Source organism: Eptesicus fuscus, chromosome 17 (genome assembly GCF_027574615.1).
Source record: "Eptesicus fuscus isolate TK198812 chromosome 17, DD_ASM_mEF_20220401, whole genome shotgun sequence".
Lineage (NCBI taxonomy): Eukaryota > Metazoa > Chordata > Mammalia > Chiroptera > Vespertilionidae > Eptesicus > Eptesicus fuscus.
Window position 1 is genome coordinate 44,570,754 of NC_072489.1, and position 20,279 is coordinate 44,591,032.

At 42.8% G+C, this 20,279-nt stretch overlaps 2 protein-coding genes and 1 pseudogene across 5 annotated transcripts in view; 2 read left to right on the forward strand and 1 right to left on the reverse strand.

Annotated features, from left to right (window-relative positions):
• The window catches only part of BORCS7 (BLOC-1 related complex subunit 7), a 44,885-nt gene extending 38,947 nt beyond the window's left edge, over positions 1–5,938 (forward strand). For both annotated transcript variants that reach the window (XR_008558788.1, XR_008558787.1), the window contains one exon: positions 5,699–5,938. The gene's annotated coding sequence lies outside the window, so the exon portion shown is untranslated. The remainder of the gene's footprint in view (positions 1–5,698) is intronic.
• A 3,512-nt stretch (positions 5,939–9,450) lies between these two features.
• The window catches only part of CNNM2 (cyclin and CBS domain divalent metal cation transport mediator 2), a 105,293-nt gene continuing 94,464 nt past the window's right edge, over positions 9,451–20,279 (forward strand). For 2 of the 3 annotated variants that reach the window (XM_008144255.3, XM_008144256.3), the window contains exon 1: positions 9,451–11,179. In XM_008144255.3, coding sequence (XP_008142477.2) covers positions 9,559–11,179 — 1,621 coding nt within the window. In that variant the 5' untranslated portion in view covers positions 9,451–9,558. Of the gene's footprint in view, positions 11,180–18,477; positions 19,017–20,279 lie in introns of those variants that run through there. The other variant, XM_028149372.2, reaches the window with a different exon arrangement.
• LOC103288527 (ATP synthase subunit gamma, mitochondrial-like) lies at positions 15,930–16,791 on the reverse strand (annotated as a pseudogene).

Genomic DNA, 20,279 nt, shown 5'->3' on the forward strand with positions numbered 1-20,279 from the left:
GGTATTTTGATGGGGAGTGCATTGAATCTGTAGATTGCTTTGGGTAGTATGGACATTTTAATGATGTTGATTCTACCAATCCAGGAACATGGTATGTTCTTCCATCTGTTTACGTCTTCCTCTATCTCTTTTTTCAGTGTCCTGTAGTTTTCTGCGTATAGGTCTTTTACCTCCTTAGTTAAGTTTATTCCTAGGTATCTTAATTTTTTTGGTGCGATGGTAAATGGGATTGCTTTTTTAGTCTCTCTTTCTGTAAGTTCATTATTGGTGTATAGAAAAGCCATAGATTTCTTGGCGTTAATTTTGTATCCTGCTACATTGCCGAATTCATTTATTAAGTCTATTAGTTTTTTGATGGAATCTTTTGGGTTTTTTATGTACAATATCATGTCATCTGCAAATAAGGACAGCTTCACTTCTTCTTTTCCAATTTGGATGCCTCTTATTTCTTCTTCTTGCCTAATTGCGATAGCTAATACTTCCAGTACTATGTCAAATAGAAGTGGTGAGAGTGGGCATCCCTGTCTTGTTCCTGTTCTTAGGGGAAATGGTTTTAGTTTTTGCCCATTGAGTATGATGTTTGCTGTGGGTTTATCATAAATAGCTTTTATTATGTTGAGGTATGAGCCTTCTATTCCCACCTTGTTGAGAGTTTTTATCAAGAAAGGGTGTTGGATTTTGTCAAATGCTTTTTCTGCATCTATTGATATGACTATGTGATTTTTATCTCTCAATTTGTTTATGTGATGTATCACGTTTATTGATTTGCGGATATTGTACCATCCTTGCATTCCTGGAATAAATCCTACTTGGTCATGGTGTATGATCTTTCTGATATACTGCTGGAGCCGATTTGCTAGAATTTTGTTGAGGATTTTGGCATCAATGTTCATGAGGGATATTGGCCTGTAATTCTCTTTCATTGAGTTGTCTTTATCTGGTTTTGGTATTAGGGTGATGCTGGCTTCATAGAAGGAGCCTGGAAGTGTTCCTTCCTCTTGAATTTTTTGGAATAGTCTGAGGAGGATAGGTTTTAGTTCTTCCTTGAAAGTTTGATAAAACTCTCCTGTGAAGCCATCTGGCCCCGGGCTTTTGTTTGCCGGAAGCTTTTTGATGACTGCTTCAATTTCTTCCATAGTTACTGGCATGTTGAGCTGTTTAGAATCTTCCTGATTGAGTTTTGGAAGGTTGTATTTTTCTAGGAATATGTCGATTTCCTCTAGGTTGTCCAGTTTGTTGGAATAGAGTTGTTCGTAGTATTTTGTAACAATCCTTTGTATTTCGTCGGGGTCTGTTGTTATTTCACCTCTTTCATTTCTGATTTTGTTTATTTGGGTCCTCTCTCTTTGCTTCTTGGTGAGCCTGGCTAGAGGTCCATCAATCTTGTTTATCCTTTCAAAGAACCAGCTCTTGGTTTTGTTGATCTTTTGTATTGTTTCTTTGGTCTCTATGTCGTTTATCTCCGCTCTGATCTTTATTATTTCTTTCCTTCTGCTTACACTGGGCTTATCTTGTTGCTCTCTCTCTAACTCTTTGAGTTGTTGGGTTAGGTAATTTATTACCATTGTTTCTTGTTTTTTGAAGTAGGCTTGTAGAGCTATGAACTTCCCTCTCAGGACTGCTTTCATTGTGTCCCATAGATTTTGGATTGTTGTGTTTTCATTGTCGTTTGTTGCCATGATGTTTTTTATTTCTTCCTTGATGTCTTTGGTAACCCAGTCATGGTTTAATAACATGCTGTTTAGTCTCCAAGTGTTTGATTTCTTTGGGTTGTTTTTATTGTAGTTGATTTCCAGTTTTATGCCACTGTGATCTGAGAAGATACTTGATATGATTTCTATCTTCTTGAATTTGGAGAGACTTTGCCTATGTCCTAACATGTGGTCTATCTTTGAAAATGACCCATGTGCACTTGAGAAGAATGTATATTCTGTGGCTTTGGGGTGAAATGTTCTGAAGATGTCGATTAATTCCATCTGTTCTAGTGAGTCATTTAGGATTGATGTTTCTTTGCTGATTTTTTGTTTAGAGGATTTGTCCAATGGTGATAGTGGGGTATTGAAGTCTCCTACTATGATTGTATTACTGTCAATCTCTCCTTTGATATCTTCCAGGAGTTTTTTAATGTATCTTGGTGCTCCTGTATTGGGTGCATATATGTTTACCAGAGTTATTTCTTCTTGTTGGATTTCTCCCTTTAGTATTATGAAGTGGCCTTCATTATCTCTTGTTATGTCCTTCACTTTGAGATCTAATTTGTCAGATATAAGTATTGCAACCCCAGCTTTTTTTTCATTTCCATTTGCCTGGAAAACCTTTTTCCATCCCTTTACTCTCAGTCTGTATGCATCCTTTTTTTTGAGGTGGGTTTCCTGTAGACAGCAGATATCTGGGTTTTGTTTTCTTATCCAGTCTGTTACCCTGTGTCTTTTGATTGGGGCATTCAATCCATTTACATTTAAAGTTATTATTGATAGGTACTTATTTGACGCCATTTTTATTCTATACCCCCGTGTACCTTCTTTGCTTCCTATTTCTTTCTTTTTTTTACAGCAGACCCTTTAGCATTTCTTTCATTGCTGGTTTGGTGGTGATAAACTCCCTTAGTCCTTTTTTGTCTCTGAAGCTCCTGATTTCACCTTCAATTTTGATTGATAGCCTTGCTGGGTACAGTATTCTTGGATTTAGACCCTTCCTTTGCATGACTTGGTATATTTCATTCCATTCCCTTCTGGCCTGATGAGTTTCTGTTGAGAAATCAGTTGCTAGTCTGATGGGGGTTCCTTTGTATGTAACTGTCTGTCTCTCTCTGGCCGCTTGTAAGATTCTTACTTTGTCGTTGGTGTTTGCCAACTTAACTATAATGTGCCTTGGCGTCGGTCTTTTGGGGTTCATTTTGCTTGGAACTCTGTGAGCTTCTTGGATTTGTGTGGGTTTTTTCTTCCCTATATCAGGGAAGTTTTCTGTTATTATTTCTTCAAACAGGTTTTCTATTCCTTGCTCAGTTTCCTTTCCTTCTGGCACCCCTATTATCCTGATGTTGTTTTGTTTTGTATTGTCCTGAAGTTCCCTTACGCTCTCCTCAATCTTTCTAATTTTTGTTTCTAGAAGCTGTTGTAATTGGGTATTTTTTTCCATCTTGTCTTCTAGCTCACTTATGCGGTCCTCTGCTTCATCTAGTCTACTCTTGATGCTTTCTATTGAGTTCTTTACAGCAGCGATGTCACTTTTCATTTCTTCTTGGTTCTTCTTCATTTCTTCTTGGTTCTTACTCATATTGTCGAATTTGTCTTCCATCCTTTTCAGCCACTTTATGACCATTTCTCTGAATTCTTTCTCTGATAGGTTGTTTGCCTCTAAATCGTTTACTTCCTTTTCTGGTGATGCCTGCTTCTCTTTCCTGTGGGGGCTGTTTCTTTGTCTCCCCATGGTCTCTCTTCTCCGGATGTCTGGTTATATAGATTTCTCTCTCTGGCGTTGATTTAAAGGTATAAAATACAACACAACCAGGCACAACAGACAAGGCACTGAACAGAATTGTATTCACGATATTAATAACCTCCAATAGAGGTAACCACCAGAGAAAGACAAATTAGGGAATAGGAGTGGAAGAGGGAGAGTAAAAAGAAAGAACAACAACGAAGAAAAAAACAACAACAAAGAGTGTGAATCTGAACTTGGGAAAAGAGCAGAAAGAAAGAAAAGAAATAACAGAAAAGAAAAAGAAAAGAAAAAAAAAAGTAAGAGAGACAAGAATGATACTAAGAGAGAAAAGGGGAACAAACTATATATATGGGGAGTAAACTCCACTAGAACAACCACTATTCCCAGCAAATTCCAGCAACACGAGCCTGGAGATTAATACAAACTGCACCAGCAGCTAATATCAAGTGAGGCAAGGGAAAACAAAAGTAAAAAACAAACAAAAACAAAGCAAACAAAAGAACCAACCAAACCAACAAAAAGAATAATCTAAACAATCTCATAAAAAAGCATAAAAATTCAATCTAATCAACATTCAAGCAAACAACAACAAAAGGCCCGAGAGAAAAATAATTTTTTAAAGGTAGCGTAGAGAGAGGTTTGTATGGATTTGGAGCAGGGGGTTGGGAATTAGATATATAAGTAGGGTGAAGTTTTAGCAGGGAGTAAACTGAAAAAGTAGGGAAAATCTAAAGCCAGAAAGGGTTAAGATAAACTGGGAGCAAAAGGGGAAAGGTTAGGAGAGTGATGGCATAATGTTAGCTTTGAGATAGGGTAAAGCGATTGTAAGGGAAAGATGCAAATCGAATGTAGGACACTAATCCAAAAATAAAAGAAAGAGAAAATCAAATGACATTAAAAAAAAAAAAAAAGTAAAATAATAGTAATAATAGTGCTGATTGAAAATAAAAATGTAATAATTAAAAAGGTGAAAATCAAGTGAGGAAGAAGAAAAAAATATTAGTTTCTTAAGTAAAAGATGCAAAAAATGAAAATAAAAAAATATGAGAATAAAAAATTTAAAAAATTGAAAAAAGAATTGAAAATTAAAAAATAGGAAGACTAAAATGTGCAGTAGCGGCTGTCATTCACTTCCTCTATTATTCTGTTTGGTACGCCTTTTTCCCAGTCTGGGCGGTATTTCAGTTCAGCTTCATTCCAGGGCTCCTCAGTGTTGGAAGCCAGTCCTGCTTTTTAAGCCAGCCCTATCTTAATTTCTCGTATTTATTTTTGATTACACCAGAGACAATTAGCGTTTCAGCCCCTGGGTGGCAGTGTTTCTGAATTGACTTCCGGGCCTCTCTAGCTCTTTTTTCTTTTTTTTTTTTCCCCTTCTATGGCACTCACTACCGGTTTGTGGAGATGTGCGCCTCAGAGCTGCCTCTCTGATGGTCACACGCAGCTCTGGCCCCAGGTTCCGAAAAAACACCTTCCCCCTGCAGTCTTTCAGGGTTTCCACCTGGGTTTACCTCTGTATTGGGCTTAGCAATCAGAGTCGGAAAGAGCCCAGGTGTGCGGACCGTGGGTCTGTGCCCCAGACTAAGGAGCCTGCACTCCTTTGAAAATTCTTAGTCTGACCCTCCTCGTCAGATTAAAATGAGTTGCTTTCAAGAGGTCACTTCTGTTAGCAGCTCAGAAGACCCCCCTCCTCATTCACGGATCACGGCAGTTCCAACTGCCGCTGATTTTTCTAGGCACAGACCTCCCGGCTCCTGCCGGTCCTGCGGCTGCCGCGCTTCCCTCACCCAGCGCCTCCCTCACCCACCGCGGGGATTAGAAACCGCAGCTTATTTCAGACAAAATCTGACCTTTCCGTGGTGCAGTGAAGAGTTTCTTTGAATCCAAATGTTTGCGCTGATAGGGGACCGGTGGTCTGGTGCTCCCAGCAGTTCAGTGTTAGCAGTTGTCGCGGAAAGTCAGGTTTCCCCTAAAATCCTCCTTTCCTTGCAAGATGGCGAGGCGCCCGGCGAGCCCGCAGCTCCAGGAGGGGACCCAGCCCCTGTGGGTGCTGCGCGGTCAGAGGAACACTGCCCAGCACTCCCCCGCCTTCTCCTGGAGTTTAGCTGTCCCTTGGCTTGCCCACATACACTCCCTCTGCGAGCCTCTGCTGCTCCGACTCTCCGCCCCAGGAACAGACTCCAAACCCGACTCTATTCCGTCGCCATTTTTCCACCCCCCTCGAATTCAGGGTTTTATTGTGTATTTTTTCTTCCAGATAGAAAAAGTGATCCCTAGAAGAAAATGTTGCCTTTGTCCTCTGTTCATCCAGATGGACAGATTGGAAGCCTCTGGAAGTCACCATAAGCCTGCATCAGCAGCCCCTCACTAAAGAAAGGGTAACTCCGTCAGCTAAAAATCCTCCAAACTTGAAGGAAGATCCCCTTTGCTAAGGAAAAATTACTTGGCTGTACATGACCAATATGATCCCCCTACCCAGTATTAACATTACTCAGCAATCCCCTATATGAGTTTGAGTTTGGTTTATTTTATATTGTAAAATGTCCTGAATTTCTAACTTGCTTCTAAGTTGCTGAATGCCACAATTTCCTGACCATTCTAGGGTTCTCTGAAATGCACAGGAAATGTCTCTCGGCAAACTCTCCCCCACCCCATTCTCCACACTCATCCCAAAAGTGTGCATTCAGCATTTGAAAGCTTTTAATCATCTTCCCTCTCAGCTCCGTTAAAAACACTTGTACTCACACTTTTTATGAAGTTAAAAGTTTCATTTTTTAATCAGCTGACTTAGAAGGAACATATCTATCCGTAACCTTTGTCAGATATTCCTAAAAAGCTCCACTTTTCCCTTCTAATCTTCAATAATGCTATTTTTATACATGCCAAGTCTGTGAATCCATTTAAAAATATTTTTATTGATTTCAGAAAGTAAGGGAGAGGGAGAGATAGAAACATCAATGATGAGAGAGGATCATTGATGGGCTTCCTCCTACATGCCCCCTACTGTGATCGAGCCCGCAATCCAGGCATATGCCCTAACTGGGAATTGAACTGTAACCTCCTGGTTCATATGTCGACATGCAACCACTGATCCATGCCGACTGGGCTCTGAATCCATTTTTTAAAAATATGAACTTGTTTTTCAATATAGTAGTATGAGAATTAGGGGTAGGGAAGCAGCACCAGAAGTTGAAGGCCTGGAAGCTAGAATTGGGACATTACTTGAAATAATCAGGATAAATATTATTTTATTTCTTAAAAAAATTTTTTTTTTGCCCTGTCTGGTGTGTTCAGTGGTTAGGGCATTGGCCCATGTACCAAAAGGTTGTGGGTTCGATTTCTGGTCAAGGACATGCGCCTGGGTTGCAGGTTCGATCCCTGGCTACTGTTGGGAGGCAACCAATGGAAGTGTCTCTCTCATATCAATATTTCTCTCTCTTTCCCCCTCTCTCCTCCTTTCTACTCTCTCTAAAAATCAATGGAAAAAATATCTTTGGGTGAGGATTGACAAAAAAATAAAATTAAATGTTTTTTTAATTGATTTCAGAGAAAGGAAGTGAGGGGGAGAGATAGAAACATCCATCGGTTGCCTCCTGCACGAACCCCTACTGTGGATGGAGTCAGCAACCCGGGCATGTGCCCTGACCGGATATCGAACCCCTGACCTCCTGGTGCATGGGAGGATGCTCAACCAACTGAGCCAAACTAGCCAGGCTCTTTCATTTCTTTAACAATCTACATATATTGTTTGAACATCTACCATTGTCATAGGTCCTGATAATATGACAGTGAACAAAACAGACAAAATCCTTGCCCTCAGGAAGCTCAAGTTCTAATGAAAGAAGACACAATAAACTAAGGAAAACGAAACAGAGATGGCATATAGGGAGTGTTTGTTTACAAGTTAAAAAAAAAAAAGGTGGCCTTTGGCCCTGGCTGGTGTGGTTGGCTGGATCATCATCCCATGCACCAAAGGGTCTCGGGTTCGATTCCTGGTCAGGGCACATACCCAGGTTGAGGGTTGGATCCCATGTTGGGGCATGTATCGGAGGCAACCGATAGATGTTTCTCTCTCACATCGATGCTTCTCTCTCTCTAAAAATCAATTTACAAAAACAAACATATTCTCAAAAAAAAAAAAAAAACAAGCAAAGAAAAAGTGGCCTTTGCGTAGTCTGAAAGGAGGTGAACCGAGGGGCTATGCTGACATCTGGGCACAGGAAACCGCAGCAGGTGCACAGGCTTCCAGGGGAGCATCCCAGAGAGAAGGAGAACCTGCCAGGAGGCTCTCGCTGGAGCAGCAGGTGATGAGGCCAGAGGAGTAAAAGGAGGCAGCAGGTCCTTAGAGCCTTGTCAGAAAATGTAGGTACTGTGGCTTTTACTCCTACGAGGAGTAAAGATCCAGAGGAGAATTTCAAACAAGGGAGCAAACAGGATCGGATTTAATGAGACTGAATGCTGGATTGAGAAGGTAAGGGGGCAGGTGTAGAAGAGGAGAGACCAGTTAGAAGGCCACTGCACCATCCCTCCCAGAAATTGATAAAATGTTTGACTGGTTTACAAAAAGGGAAGAAAATATGCTTGCAGAATAAAAATAAATAAATAAAAGGGAACAATTATTTTTTAGATGTTAAAGTTGCAAGAAAAAGATCAATTGTCAATTATTCTGCTACCATATCTCCTCCAGACACAGTGGGCTTGGGAATCCCAGGGAGCTAGGTCTTCAGGATTTTTTTCTGCTGAGGGATGCTGAACCTAGAGCGGTGTGGTCAGTGCGATTAAGAAGGTGCCTTCAGTCCTGGCAGGTGTGGCCCAGTCCCCTCAGGGCACATGCTCTGGTTTCCTGTTTGGTCCCCTCACATCTCTCTCTCTCTCTCTCTCTCTCTCTCTCTCTCTCTGTTTCTCTCTGTCTCTCTCTCTCTCTCTTCCTCCCTCCCTCCCTCTCTCTCTCTCTCTCCCATCCTCCTCCTGCTTCTTTAAAATCAAAAAACAACATAAAAAAAATAGAGCCTTCATGTGTCTGCTCCCTCCCATTTCCCAGACTTGCCTGGTGCCTGTTTGAAATAGACTCCCGAGTCCTGTGCGATGGGGTCCATGGAATATATACTTTCGGCAAGACTATCAATAGATTATTTGGAAGATGGGGAAATTGCTCAACTCTAATCCCGCGCATTGCATACCCTCCGGGGGTTTGGAGCACACCTGGAAAGCGTTGCAGAGCAACCAGGCGGCCGGCAGGTGGCGGCACCTGACCGCGAGCTGCAGAGTGCGCGCGTCCTTTAGGGGAGACGCGAAAGGCTCCAGAAGAGCTGGTCAGTGCGGGGCTGGAGCCACCCGGCCGCCGCCAGTCTCGGATGGAGCGGCGTGCAAGACTAGAGGAGGGGGACGCGGCCGGTGCCCCGGCTTCATTCTAGGCTAAAGTGCATCTTACGCCGTGCCTAGTGGGCTGCTGGGGCAGGAAGGCGCAGCCCTCTCTTCACTGACACCGAACACGGGGGCGCTCTCACCCGGTGCAGCGAGTAACCAGCCGCCTCGCGCCTCACGACTTGAGTCCAACCGAGTTAAACCAAATACCGGGTTCTACTACTGAGGCTCCTCAGGGAACCGCGAACCCGCGGACCGCCCCTTTTCATTGGCCGTCGGACGGCAGGCCCCGCCCCTCTCATACAGCTCTCTTCTGTGACTGGCTCTCGGGGCCGGCTGGCCACACCTCCTCCCCTCGCACATACACAAGAGTCACGCGCCTTTCAGTAGGAAACTTGGCGTGCTGAGGAGGACCGCGGCCCTCAGCTCCCCGCCCCTCACCTTGCCATTGGCCCGCGGCGCGGCTCGCGACCACGCCCCCATTCCAGCCCCCTGGCTGGGAGGGCGGGCGCCGGCTCGTGAGTGGCTGGTCAGCCTGCCTCTCGTGGTAGCGGCTGGCGCTTTCTCCTCCCCCTCCCCGCACCCGCGAGCCTCCAGGTTCCTCAGCTGGCCCAGGCCGGGTCAGTGTCAGTCAGGGAGGCGGACTGCTGAGCACTGGGTGCAGACGCTCCATTGCAGTCTCGTTCAGGGGCCGGCGCCTGCACTCGCGCCGCCGGGTGGGAAGGATGAAGCCGCAGCTACAGCAGCCACCCTATGATTGGCTGTGGCTCTTGTGAACCCGAAGTAAAGATGGCGGGCGGGCAGGCAGTCGCCGCACTGCCCACTAGGAAGATGGCGGCGCGCCGCAGCCTCAGCGCCCGCGGCCGGGGGGTACTGCAGGCGGCGGCGGAACGGCTGCTGCCGCTGCTGCTGCTGAGCTGCTGCTGCGGCGCGGGAGGCTGCGCCGCGGCGGGCGAGAACGAAGAGACGGTGATCATCGGGTTACGGCTGGAGGACACGAACGACGTGTCGTTCATGGAAGGGGGGGCGCTGCGGGTGAGCGAGCGGACTCGGGTCAAGCTGCGGGTGTACGGGCAGAACATCAACAACGAGACGTGGTCCCGCATCGCCTTCACCGAGCACGAGCGGCGGCGCCACAGCCCCGGCGAGCGCGGGCTGGGGGGCCCCGCGCCGCCGGAGCCGGACAGCGGCCCCCAGCGCTGCGGCATCCGCACGTCAGATATCATCATCTTGCCCCACATCATTCTCAACCGCCGTACCTCGGGCATCATTGAGATAGAAATAAAACCGCTGCGGAAGATGGAGAAGAGCAAGTCCTATTACCTGTGCACGTCGCTGTCCACGCCGGCCCTGGGCACCGGCGGCCCGGGGTCCGCGGGCGGCACCGTCGGGGGCAAGGGCGGCTCCGGGGTGGCCGGGCTCCCGCCGCCCCCGTGGGCTGAGACCACCTGGATTTACCACGACGGCGAGGACACCAAAATGATCGTGGGCGAGGAGAAGAAGTTCCTGCTGCCCTTCTGGCTGCAGGTGATCTTCATTTCGTTGCTGCTGTGCCTGTCGGGCATGTTCAGCGGCCTCAACCTGGGGCTCATGGCCCTGGACCCGATGGAGCTGCGCATCGTGCAGAACTGCGGCACCGAGAAGGAGAAGAATTACGCCAAGCGCATCGAGCCCGTGCGCCGGCAGGGCAACTACCTGCTGTGCTCGCTGCTGCTGGGCAACGTGCTGGTCAACACCACGCTCACCATCCTGCTCGATGACATCGCCGGCTCAGGCCTGGTGGCCGTGGTGGTCTCCACCATCGGCATCGTCATCTTCGGGGAGATCGTGCCCCAGGCCATCTGCTCCCGGCACGGCCTGGCCGTGGGAGCCAACACCATCTTCCTCACCAAGTTTTTCATGATGATGACCTTCCCCGCGTCTTACCCAGTCAGCAAGCTGCTGGACTGCGTCCTGGGCCAGGAGATAGGCACCGTCTATAACCGGGAAAAACTGCTGGAGATGCTGCGGGTCACAGACCCCTACAACGACCTCGTCAAGGAGGAGCTGAACATCATCCAAGGGGCGCTGGAGCTCCGCACCAAGACGGTGGAGGACGTGATGACTCCCCTCCGCGACTGCTTCATGATCACCGGCGAAGCCATTCTGGACTTCAACACCATGTCGGAGATCATGGAGAGCGGCTACACGCGCATTCCAGTGTTCGAGGGAGAGCGCTCCAACATTGTGGACCTCCTCTTTGTGAAAGACTTGGCCTTCGTGGATCCAGATGACTGTACTCCCCTGAAAACCATCACTAAGTTTTATAACCACCCCTTGCACTTTGTTTTCAATGACACCAAGTTGGACGCTATGCTGGAAGAATTTAAGAAAGGTGGGAGATTTTGGTATCTTTCATTGGCTTGCTCTTTCTCTCTCTCCATCCTCCTCCCTGCTTGAGTCCTCAACCCTCAGACCAACCCCCCAAGGCGAGTTGACCGGAATTTCTCCTCTCTTTTAATTACAAAGTTGAAAGGGTGGCAGGGGTTGGGGGATGGGTTGAACTAGTAAGCGCTCCTAGGTTCTTTTAAAAGCACAAGGCTGCCATCACTTGCTTTTTCCCACATAAAAAAACACAGGCTTCCTATTTTTCTGTGCATGATACTCTTCCGGCTCTCTGGTCTTCGGTGCTCAGCTGCATTCATTGCCATGGCTCTGAGTGGGTAGACGAAAGGAGGGGGCGGCTAATGTCATGCTATGCCATTAGGTTGACATGTACTAATCGCAGGCATTTGGTAAAACATTTAAATAGCTTTTCTAAACTCAATACAATCCTTTTCTTCCTCCTTAAACATTCACTGACGTTTCAGAGATTGGAAGTGCATTTTCAATAGCTTCTGTGCCCGGTTGCCCGGTGACCTGTGGGGGAAGGAAGATCGAGGTCTGCCTTTGATGCTAGGGGGTGGGATAAACCAGTATCACCCCCCAAAAATATCATTCATTTGGATGTGACTTGCCTTAGCTAGAAAAGAGGTTTTGTTTGTGTTTTTTTTGTTTTTTTTTTAAAAAACACACACCACTAAAGTTCTTTATTAATATATAACTTGGAAAGACTAGAGGTAAGTTAACCTTTTATGAGGCTATAACTTGTCTAGCATTCTTCACTCTTTGTTTATATTTACCTGACACCGAATAAAATTTCCCAAATCAAGTGTGGTTTTGGCAGAAAACTATAACCTTTAACAATGGGATGAATCCCTTTTATTATGGTTTATTTATTCCTTGAGTTTTTCTGGTGTAAACGTGTTCTTTTTAACCTTGACCACCTGGTACGTTAAATTGCAGTATGTCTCCAAGTCAGCATCCACTGTTCCGGGGAATTTTAACAGGGAAGAGAAGTGCGGAGTCTGAGGTGCTTACTTTTCTTGCATTGTGGTATTTTGTTTGTTTGTTTGTTTTACCATATAATGTACAACTAAATAGCAAGTCATACCATTATTACTGAAATTCTGCCTTTAAGAAGTTTCCATTAAATAGCTTGTGTCGTTATTTGAAAACCAAGGGATGTCGAGTTTTTAAATTGCTGTGATGCTAGTGCATATGCACATATTAAAATGTCTATATAAACTTTAAAAACCTGATAGTCCTCAAAACTAAGTTTTCCTTCTTCAAATAGAATTTTGATCACAGATAGTGGTCTCTCCACTGAAAAAGAGCACGTGTAAGGGGGACAGCTCACTGTATGTGACGATGATCTTAACACACTTACTGAGTGTGTGGTTGTCCTAATTCCATTTTCCTGCCTGAATGGGGTCCTCTCTGGAACGGGATCACATTGCAGTAATTTTCAGATAAAGGAATAGAGCAGAATGTGCTTCTGAGATTGGTAATTTGCATTTAAAAGCAGGAGGAGATTCTTCTGGGTTCTTAAACAGTAAAAAGAAACTGTCCATTATCTCTAGGTGACAGAGCTTCTTTTGGCCATGTCATTATTCTTTCACTGCCGAGTTGTTAATTAGACCATCTAACCAATCTCTTCTTTCATTTTGTAGTAATATCTGTAATACAGGAAGATACCTTTAAATGCTTGAAAATGCCTATGAAATACTTGATTTTCTTTCTATTGTTAAATTTCCCAATATTGATACAGAGAATTTATTCTCTGGTTTTTTTTATTAAGAACTTTTGCACATCTGATGGAGTGATAGCAGTGTGTACTCTCTGCAGAAGCCTTTAATTCGCTTATGTATCTTTTTTTCTTTGAGAATTTAGTTCTTTACCTCACAACTCATTAAAGCCTGCTCCTAATTAAAAATTTCAAAATTGCATTTTTGTTGAAATTTGGTTTTGGTTGTCCTTGAACAGTTTTCCTGACTGATTTATTTTCATGAGGAACTCCTCTCACCCCCGCCCCCCATGACCTCTCAGTATTTTTGAAATATATTTCTTAAGTAATTGAAGTAGTAATGTTTTCTCTTGAATTCTAGAAAAAAAATAATGCACAAGATTTTATTTTTGTCCTTAACCAGAGTAATGTACTTAGTCAAGGAGATAGTACAAGTTAAAGGTACATTCAAGCTAGTGGCATGTTTGGAAGAATGGAAAAAGTTGCAGTTGGGAAATTTGAGCCATGATCTTAAAAGGGTAGAGTGGGCAGGTGTTACTTAAACTCTGGGAATAACTGATTTTTCACCTTTTTTTGATCTTTTTTAAAAAATATGTTTTTATTGATTTTTAGAGCGAGAGGAAGGGAGAGAGATAGAGACAGAAACATCTATGAGAGAGAAACATCCTCTTGCCTTTTGCACGTCCCCTAGTGGGTTGCCCTCAACCTGGGCATGTGTCCAAATCAGGAATTGAATCGTTGACCTCTTGGTTCAATGGGTTGATGCTCAATTACTGAGCAACCCCAACCAGGCTCTTGATCTTTTTTGATGAGTTTGATCACTCTAACCTTACTAACAGCTGTGTGTGAGTTAAAATATTTCACCTGATTGATTTCTTCTTCATTTTCTAACTCAATTATGAAACAATGCAAATAGTCAACTTGTTTTTCTCTATTGAACAGTGGTGTGTGGGTTGGACTTTTTATGCTTCTCTTTCTCTCTTTCTCCTAATAGTGCCAACTATTAACTCCCCGAAACTGGTTAGATCATGAAAATTGTCCTTCCTAATGAAGAATGTCTGCATTGAAGCCTTTCCTGTATATAGTTGTACGTTATTAGTCTGAAGTATTATTTACTAAGGAGGGGGGAAGTTCCTGTAATGTGAAAGAAATGAAAAACTACCTTTTTATGAGTATATGTGAATGTCTTTTTTCTAATGATTAGAACTTTTGTCTGGCTGCCAGGAAACTCAGCTTTACTTGAGGTTGAAAGACGGTAATCATGCTAATTTTACAGCTAGCTTATTATTATTGCTTATTTCCTCTGTGCCAGGTATAAGGCTGAATGCTTTACATGAATCACCTTGTTTAAATTCTGTAATAACAGTGTGAAGCATTATCTCCATTTTACAAATGAGGAAGTCGAGGTTTAGTTTAAATGACTTGTTCAAGGTCACACAGTAATTTGTTGATGTGGGATTTTAACTCCGGTCTGTGTGACAGGCAACCTTGTGCTCTTAACCACACTATTATGCTGGCCCCCTGGATCCTGATTTTACATTTCTATTTTAATTGAGTGTAAGGTTTGGTCAAAACATTGCCTCAGAGCCTGTTGGGCGACAGACCGAGAAATGTATTTAAGCATATGTCTGACTTTAAACTCAATGCTTCTGTGATGTTGTACATAATAATTGGTGTCCCCACTTTTGCCATTAAATCAAATCACTTTTTGGCCTGTGTGCTCCTACATGCAACTAATTAGTATTTCCACGTCAAGCATCAAGATGCATTTGGAACATGGTTGATACTAACCTAGAGTACCAGTGTGTATTGCTTTAGGGGGCTACTCTGCACTGTTTTCCTAATAGCTAAAGTATGTGGTAATGTTTTGCTCTTAGTTCTTTATCTGTTTTTGTGGCAAGGGTGATTCAAACTCCGTTTTGTGATTTTATTTGCATTTTTTGTAGCCACCTGTATGGTAATTGCTCACCCATGAGCATCCTTTGCAGCTCTGCCCCTCTGCACTCCATGCAATCGGGCTTTCTCTCTTTTTCTTTTTGTTAGTTTTGTTGCTTATAAATTTAAATAAGACAATACAAGTAAATCCCACTAGAAGATTATGAGAATTTTAGAGGAGTGGTCTATGGTGTAGCAGAAGGAAGGGCTAAATTAAAGACTGCTATCTTTGTGTGCAGAAAGCATTCTACAGGCTTTGATTTACCTGATAAAACCTTCCTAACATATTGGGGACTCTTAGCCACCTAGTTGTCTACACCGATGAATTGGAAGCATTAGTAACCAGTTACTGTTCTTTTGTTTTTTACTTTTAGCTTTGAAACAGTTGCATTCCAGTATTACAGAGCAGTTTTATAGCTGCTAGGGACTTAGCCAGACTGTTTTCTAGCTATTTCTTAGCTAGGAACAGGTGGAATCACCAGATAATGTTGTTCTTCAAGGGAAGAATGCAGTATATAGTTTTCACTTAAAATATTAGGTGTATAATTCTCTCTTCCTATAACACAAGTCCTTCCATATTAATGTGCTGAGAGTTTAATATTAAGAACTTTTGTTTTCACCACCAAATAAAGTATTCCACTTGCCTAGTATCTAGGAGAATGTTTTCATGGGTGTTTAAAAGGTATGACTGGTATTGGGGTTGGGAGATGGGCATATTTGTTAATATGTTTATTAATTTTGTCTAATAACACATGCTAACCATGATAGTTGTGCATGTTTTTAGAACATCCTTATGAAATATCCAGATACTATAGAATCAGAGCTGGAAGGACAGGTAGTTCAAGGATCACCTAGTCTAGTGTTGGCAAAACTTACCAAATGATAAGAATTACTCGGATCACTTTATTCCTTCTGATTATAAGTTGTTTATTGTAAGATAATTTACAAATATCTTGTTGTCCTTAGTAATTTAAGCAATGGACCAATAATTTCTTCTGACCAGGACAGCAGTAAGCTAAAAACAAAATCAACTGGCTGAATTTTCCTCCTTTACTGCTTGTCTGAGGATGAAACTTGATTTTCATTAATCCAGAGCCACAGCACCAGAGATGTTTCAATCAACTCCTTTGTGATGACAGCTTGGCGGGTGTAGTTGAAAGTCAAAGTCAATTTGCTGATCAAGTCAAGACGCATTCTTGCTCGCATTGCCCATGGCTGTCATCCTGGCACTTTGCTCACTTATAGTGGATTCCTTCAAGAACAGTAGATGAGGTTGGTCAGATGGTGTTCCTGGTAATTCTGCAGCCCGTCAGCATCAATGTCATCCTGGATACTCATGCTCTCAGCACTTGCAATGAATGGTATTAAGGGAAAGGAGGGGCTTTTCTTCTGTCTTGTAGGAGATGACAGACCTGAATCAAAGATGGTAGGCCCTTCATCAGACTCATACCCAGAATTTAGTAATTCCAGGGCAATGACTGACACATCTCTAAAAGTAGGGAGTTTTCTTCCCATTTCTTTGAAAGTCAGCACAAACTGGTCAGAATGAGTCCTATGAAGTATACCCCTAATTTTATCACCACTTTCAACAATCTTAACTTCTTTCCTGGCTCACAGCATAGCCATTACACTTTTCATCTGTTTAGCAACCCCTCTGACTGAGGACACACCAATAAGGAGCTGTTTCTTGTCTTCAGGCACCTTAATATTATCCTTTCATACAGAGCCAAAGATCGTGTTCCATACACTCGAGCTGCTTTCAACTTCCTTTCAGCTCGGGCATATTTTGCTGCTGCTACCATTTTTATAGATGATAATTTTCTGGAAGTTTTTGATTGACTTTAGTCACCTGGTAATTTCTTTCCAAGTTGCATATTTCGAACTTGGATCCATTGCGGTTGCATAGCCTGTGCAAAGACCCTCATCGACACCCAGGAAGAAAACATGGTGGTACTGGCCCCTCACTTGGGTGGTAACTGGCCCCTCAATTACTAAGTATATGGTCCTAGGCCTCCTTCAGGGACCTCCTGCACATTACAGAATCTCTAGGGAAGGGGGCTTGGAATCCAGATTGTTAATAGTTACCTCAGAGTAATTCTTATGATTAGGTGAATTTAGGAAACATTGGTCTAGTCCAGTGGTCGGCAAACTGCGGCTCGTGAGCCGCGGTTTGCTGCTCTGTTGACTATTGAGTTTGCCGACCACTGTCATATACTACCCTTTACCTCCTGGCACACAATATGCCACAATTGCCTAATCCTCACAGATTCCAACTACACGGTAACATTTAGTCTAGTCCAGTGGTCGGCAAACTCATTAGTCAACAGAGCGGCAATCCGACCACTGGTCTAGTTCACCTCTTAAATAAGGAAAGTAGACCCTGAGAAGGAGAGAATGTTAAATGACTTGCTTAGGGCTACCCATCTAAGTAGCAGCATCAATAGGACTGGAACCCACATCCCCGAACTGACTCTAGATTGGAGTTTTTTCGACTCGGACAAGCAGGCCTCCTGGCCCAAGTTGAAGGTACCTGCATCACTGAAATGATCTGTGTCATTGAAAAAGCAAATATGCAGGTTTGCCGTTGATTTTCTTGTGATTTTGATGCCAGTATTTTTGATATCTTGGATTCAAGACATCTTTGACAGGCATTTTGTTACATAGATAAGTTTGATTGTGTGAGCTTGTTTTATTTTTAGCTTACTTTGAGTTTTTTACTTTGCTGAGATCAGATTAGGAGGGTATTTTAGGAAATATCTAGATTTCTTGAAGCCTCAGGTAGTTAAATGTCAGATATTTCTTTTGAGTTAACTTGTTTTGGATATTCTTGAATCATGAGTCATTTTATTTCTGGTTGTTTCTTCTATGAGAGTAGTTTTATCTCTTGTAATTTTTGTTCACATGCAAGTCTAAAATTTCCATTGAAATACTCATCAAAGCACTTGAAGTATGTGTCCCATTCATGCATCTATGTGCCCTTTTCCCCAAGCTTTTTATAATGTAACCTAAATTTTTCCAGAGAATCATGTCTGGTTTTTGGCGGTTATTTGTGTTAATAGGATCACAGAAGCCCCAGCATAGCCTTTTAGGTCTGGGGACACCATAAGTAATTACCGGCTCTGACTTAGTATGCTCTGGATGAAACAGGAAAATTCTTTGTACTGCTTTTTCTCTTGGTTTTTATGGGGGTTGCATACCACCTGCCCCCTCTCATACAGGGCCCCAGAATTACTTAAATTCTGAAACATTCCAAACTACTATGAAGGACCGGTTAATTTTAATTAGTATCAGCAAACCTAAACACAATTTAAAATATCATTAATCAGGAAAACCCAAAAAACAGATTGAACCAATATAATATTTTATGGTTCGATTTGCTTTTGAATTTAAAAATTTAAGAACAAACCTCTGGACTCTAATTAGATATTTACTTTAGTTACGTATAAAGTAGCATATTTCTGAAGGACACCCTTTCCTCTAAATGCATGTATTTTATTGGTATAGTCAACTTCAACTTCTATAAGATTTGCTTGGCATATGAGGAATATTTGTTAAACTAAATACACGGAAATGGCCAATTATGATTGAAAACAGTTTAATTTAGTTTTGTCTTTTCATCATCTTTTTCTCAGAATGAGCAAATAAGAACCCCCAATCCTACCAACACAGAAAAGGAGAGACAATAGAAGCAAGCATTCTGTATCATCATCGCACAGTGACAACTCCAGAATGTCTATTTAGAGGGATTTTATAGGGATGGCGGGCTTTGGAAGGCAGAGCCCTCTATAGATGATATGTTTATTAGGTTTGTGGAGATAATGGGGGAGCTAATCCTTTCCCTATTTTACATTAGTGCTACCGTTGATCATAAATACTGCTGTAATGCTGGTGAGATCCTCATTTCTTCAAACTTTACATCTCCTTTACTGTCAGGCTTAGATCGGAATGTTTCTCTTTTTGAATTCACATCTTGTGGGAAGGATACCACCTGTTAATACAAAGATTAAGAAGCCCGGCTGGCGTGGCTCAGTGGTTGAGCATCGACCTATGAGCAGGGAGGTCATGATTCAATTCCTGTACCTGGGTTGTGGGCTGGATCCCCAGTGGGGGACGTACAGGAGGTGGCCAGTCAGTGATTCTCATCATTGATGTTTCTCTCTCTCTCTCCCCCTCTCCCTTCCTTTCTCTGAAGTCAATAAAAGTATATTTAAAAAAAAAAATGTGACCTTCCTGGATCTACTTTGGATAAGTAATTTACCCTCTTTAAGCCTCAGTTTTATTCCATAGTAAAGTGGGATATTTTCTAACTTATAGGCTAGTTTGAATTAATGTGATAGTGGATGTAAAAATGCTTCTAATAGTACCTGGCACCAGTGCTCAGTTAACCATTATTTTTGTCATGATAATTCTATAGGCTCTTCATTGTGCTTGGTCTTTCTCTAGAGATTGCTAATCAAGAGGGACACCTTGGCCCTGTGTGCTCATAGTTGTTATGGATGTTGAAATCTCAAAAGTGGCTATTGGTTAAAAGGTTTTACTTTTATTGTGATTGACATGTAGGCTCTGTTTCTTTTTTATTTGTTTAACTTTGCCGCCATCTTGGTTCTCCTCCCCACTTTTCTCTGTTTCTTTTTTAGCAGTTGCTGTTACTTGACAAGATGACCACAAGTATATATATATACTTAAGGAAAACAGAACTTGATTGATTATATGTTCTACCCACCTTAGAGAAAGAATACTGAGTTTTAAAAAATTCTTCATTCTTCTTAACTGTAAGTGACTGAAAATGACAACAAAGTTTAAGAGAAATAGAGCAAGCTCATGCCCTTGAATAACCAAAATTTGAAGACTAAAGGAAGATCTCAAATTACCTGATAAAATCTTCTAACACTGATTACATCAAAAGCACCAAAAATGGTAATGTCTAACATAGCAAGTTTTTGTTGCTTATGGCAATGTAAATTTGTAATACTTTTGGAAGGCAACCAGGAGTCATTAAAAACTAGTCCTTTGGTTTAGTACTCTCCCCCGCCCCCTGCCTCCCCCAGCCCCCTGGAAATCTTAATTCAGGGATATAATTCAAGGGAAGAAAAGAGCTGTGCTGGCTTTTCATGTTGCATGTATACAACATCAAATATCGTGAAAAATTGGGAAGAAATATCTAACACTTCAAGGCAGAGCACAGAGGGCAAGAGTTAAGAAAATCATAAATGCCAGCTAATTTCAACCATTTAATGATAATTTTGAAGGCCATGTAGCAATATGGGAAAATTTATACAGATTATTTTGCATGGTCTGGGCTTCGGCTGTTTGGGTCTGGGCGTGGCTCTTTGGGGCTAGGCTCTGCCCTTCGGGACTGGCTTCAGCTGTTCGGGGTCCGGGTTCTGCTCTTTGGGCTAGGCTCCACCCCTGGGATTGGCTTCCGCTGTTGGGG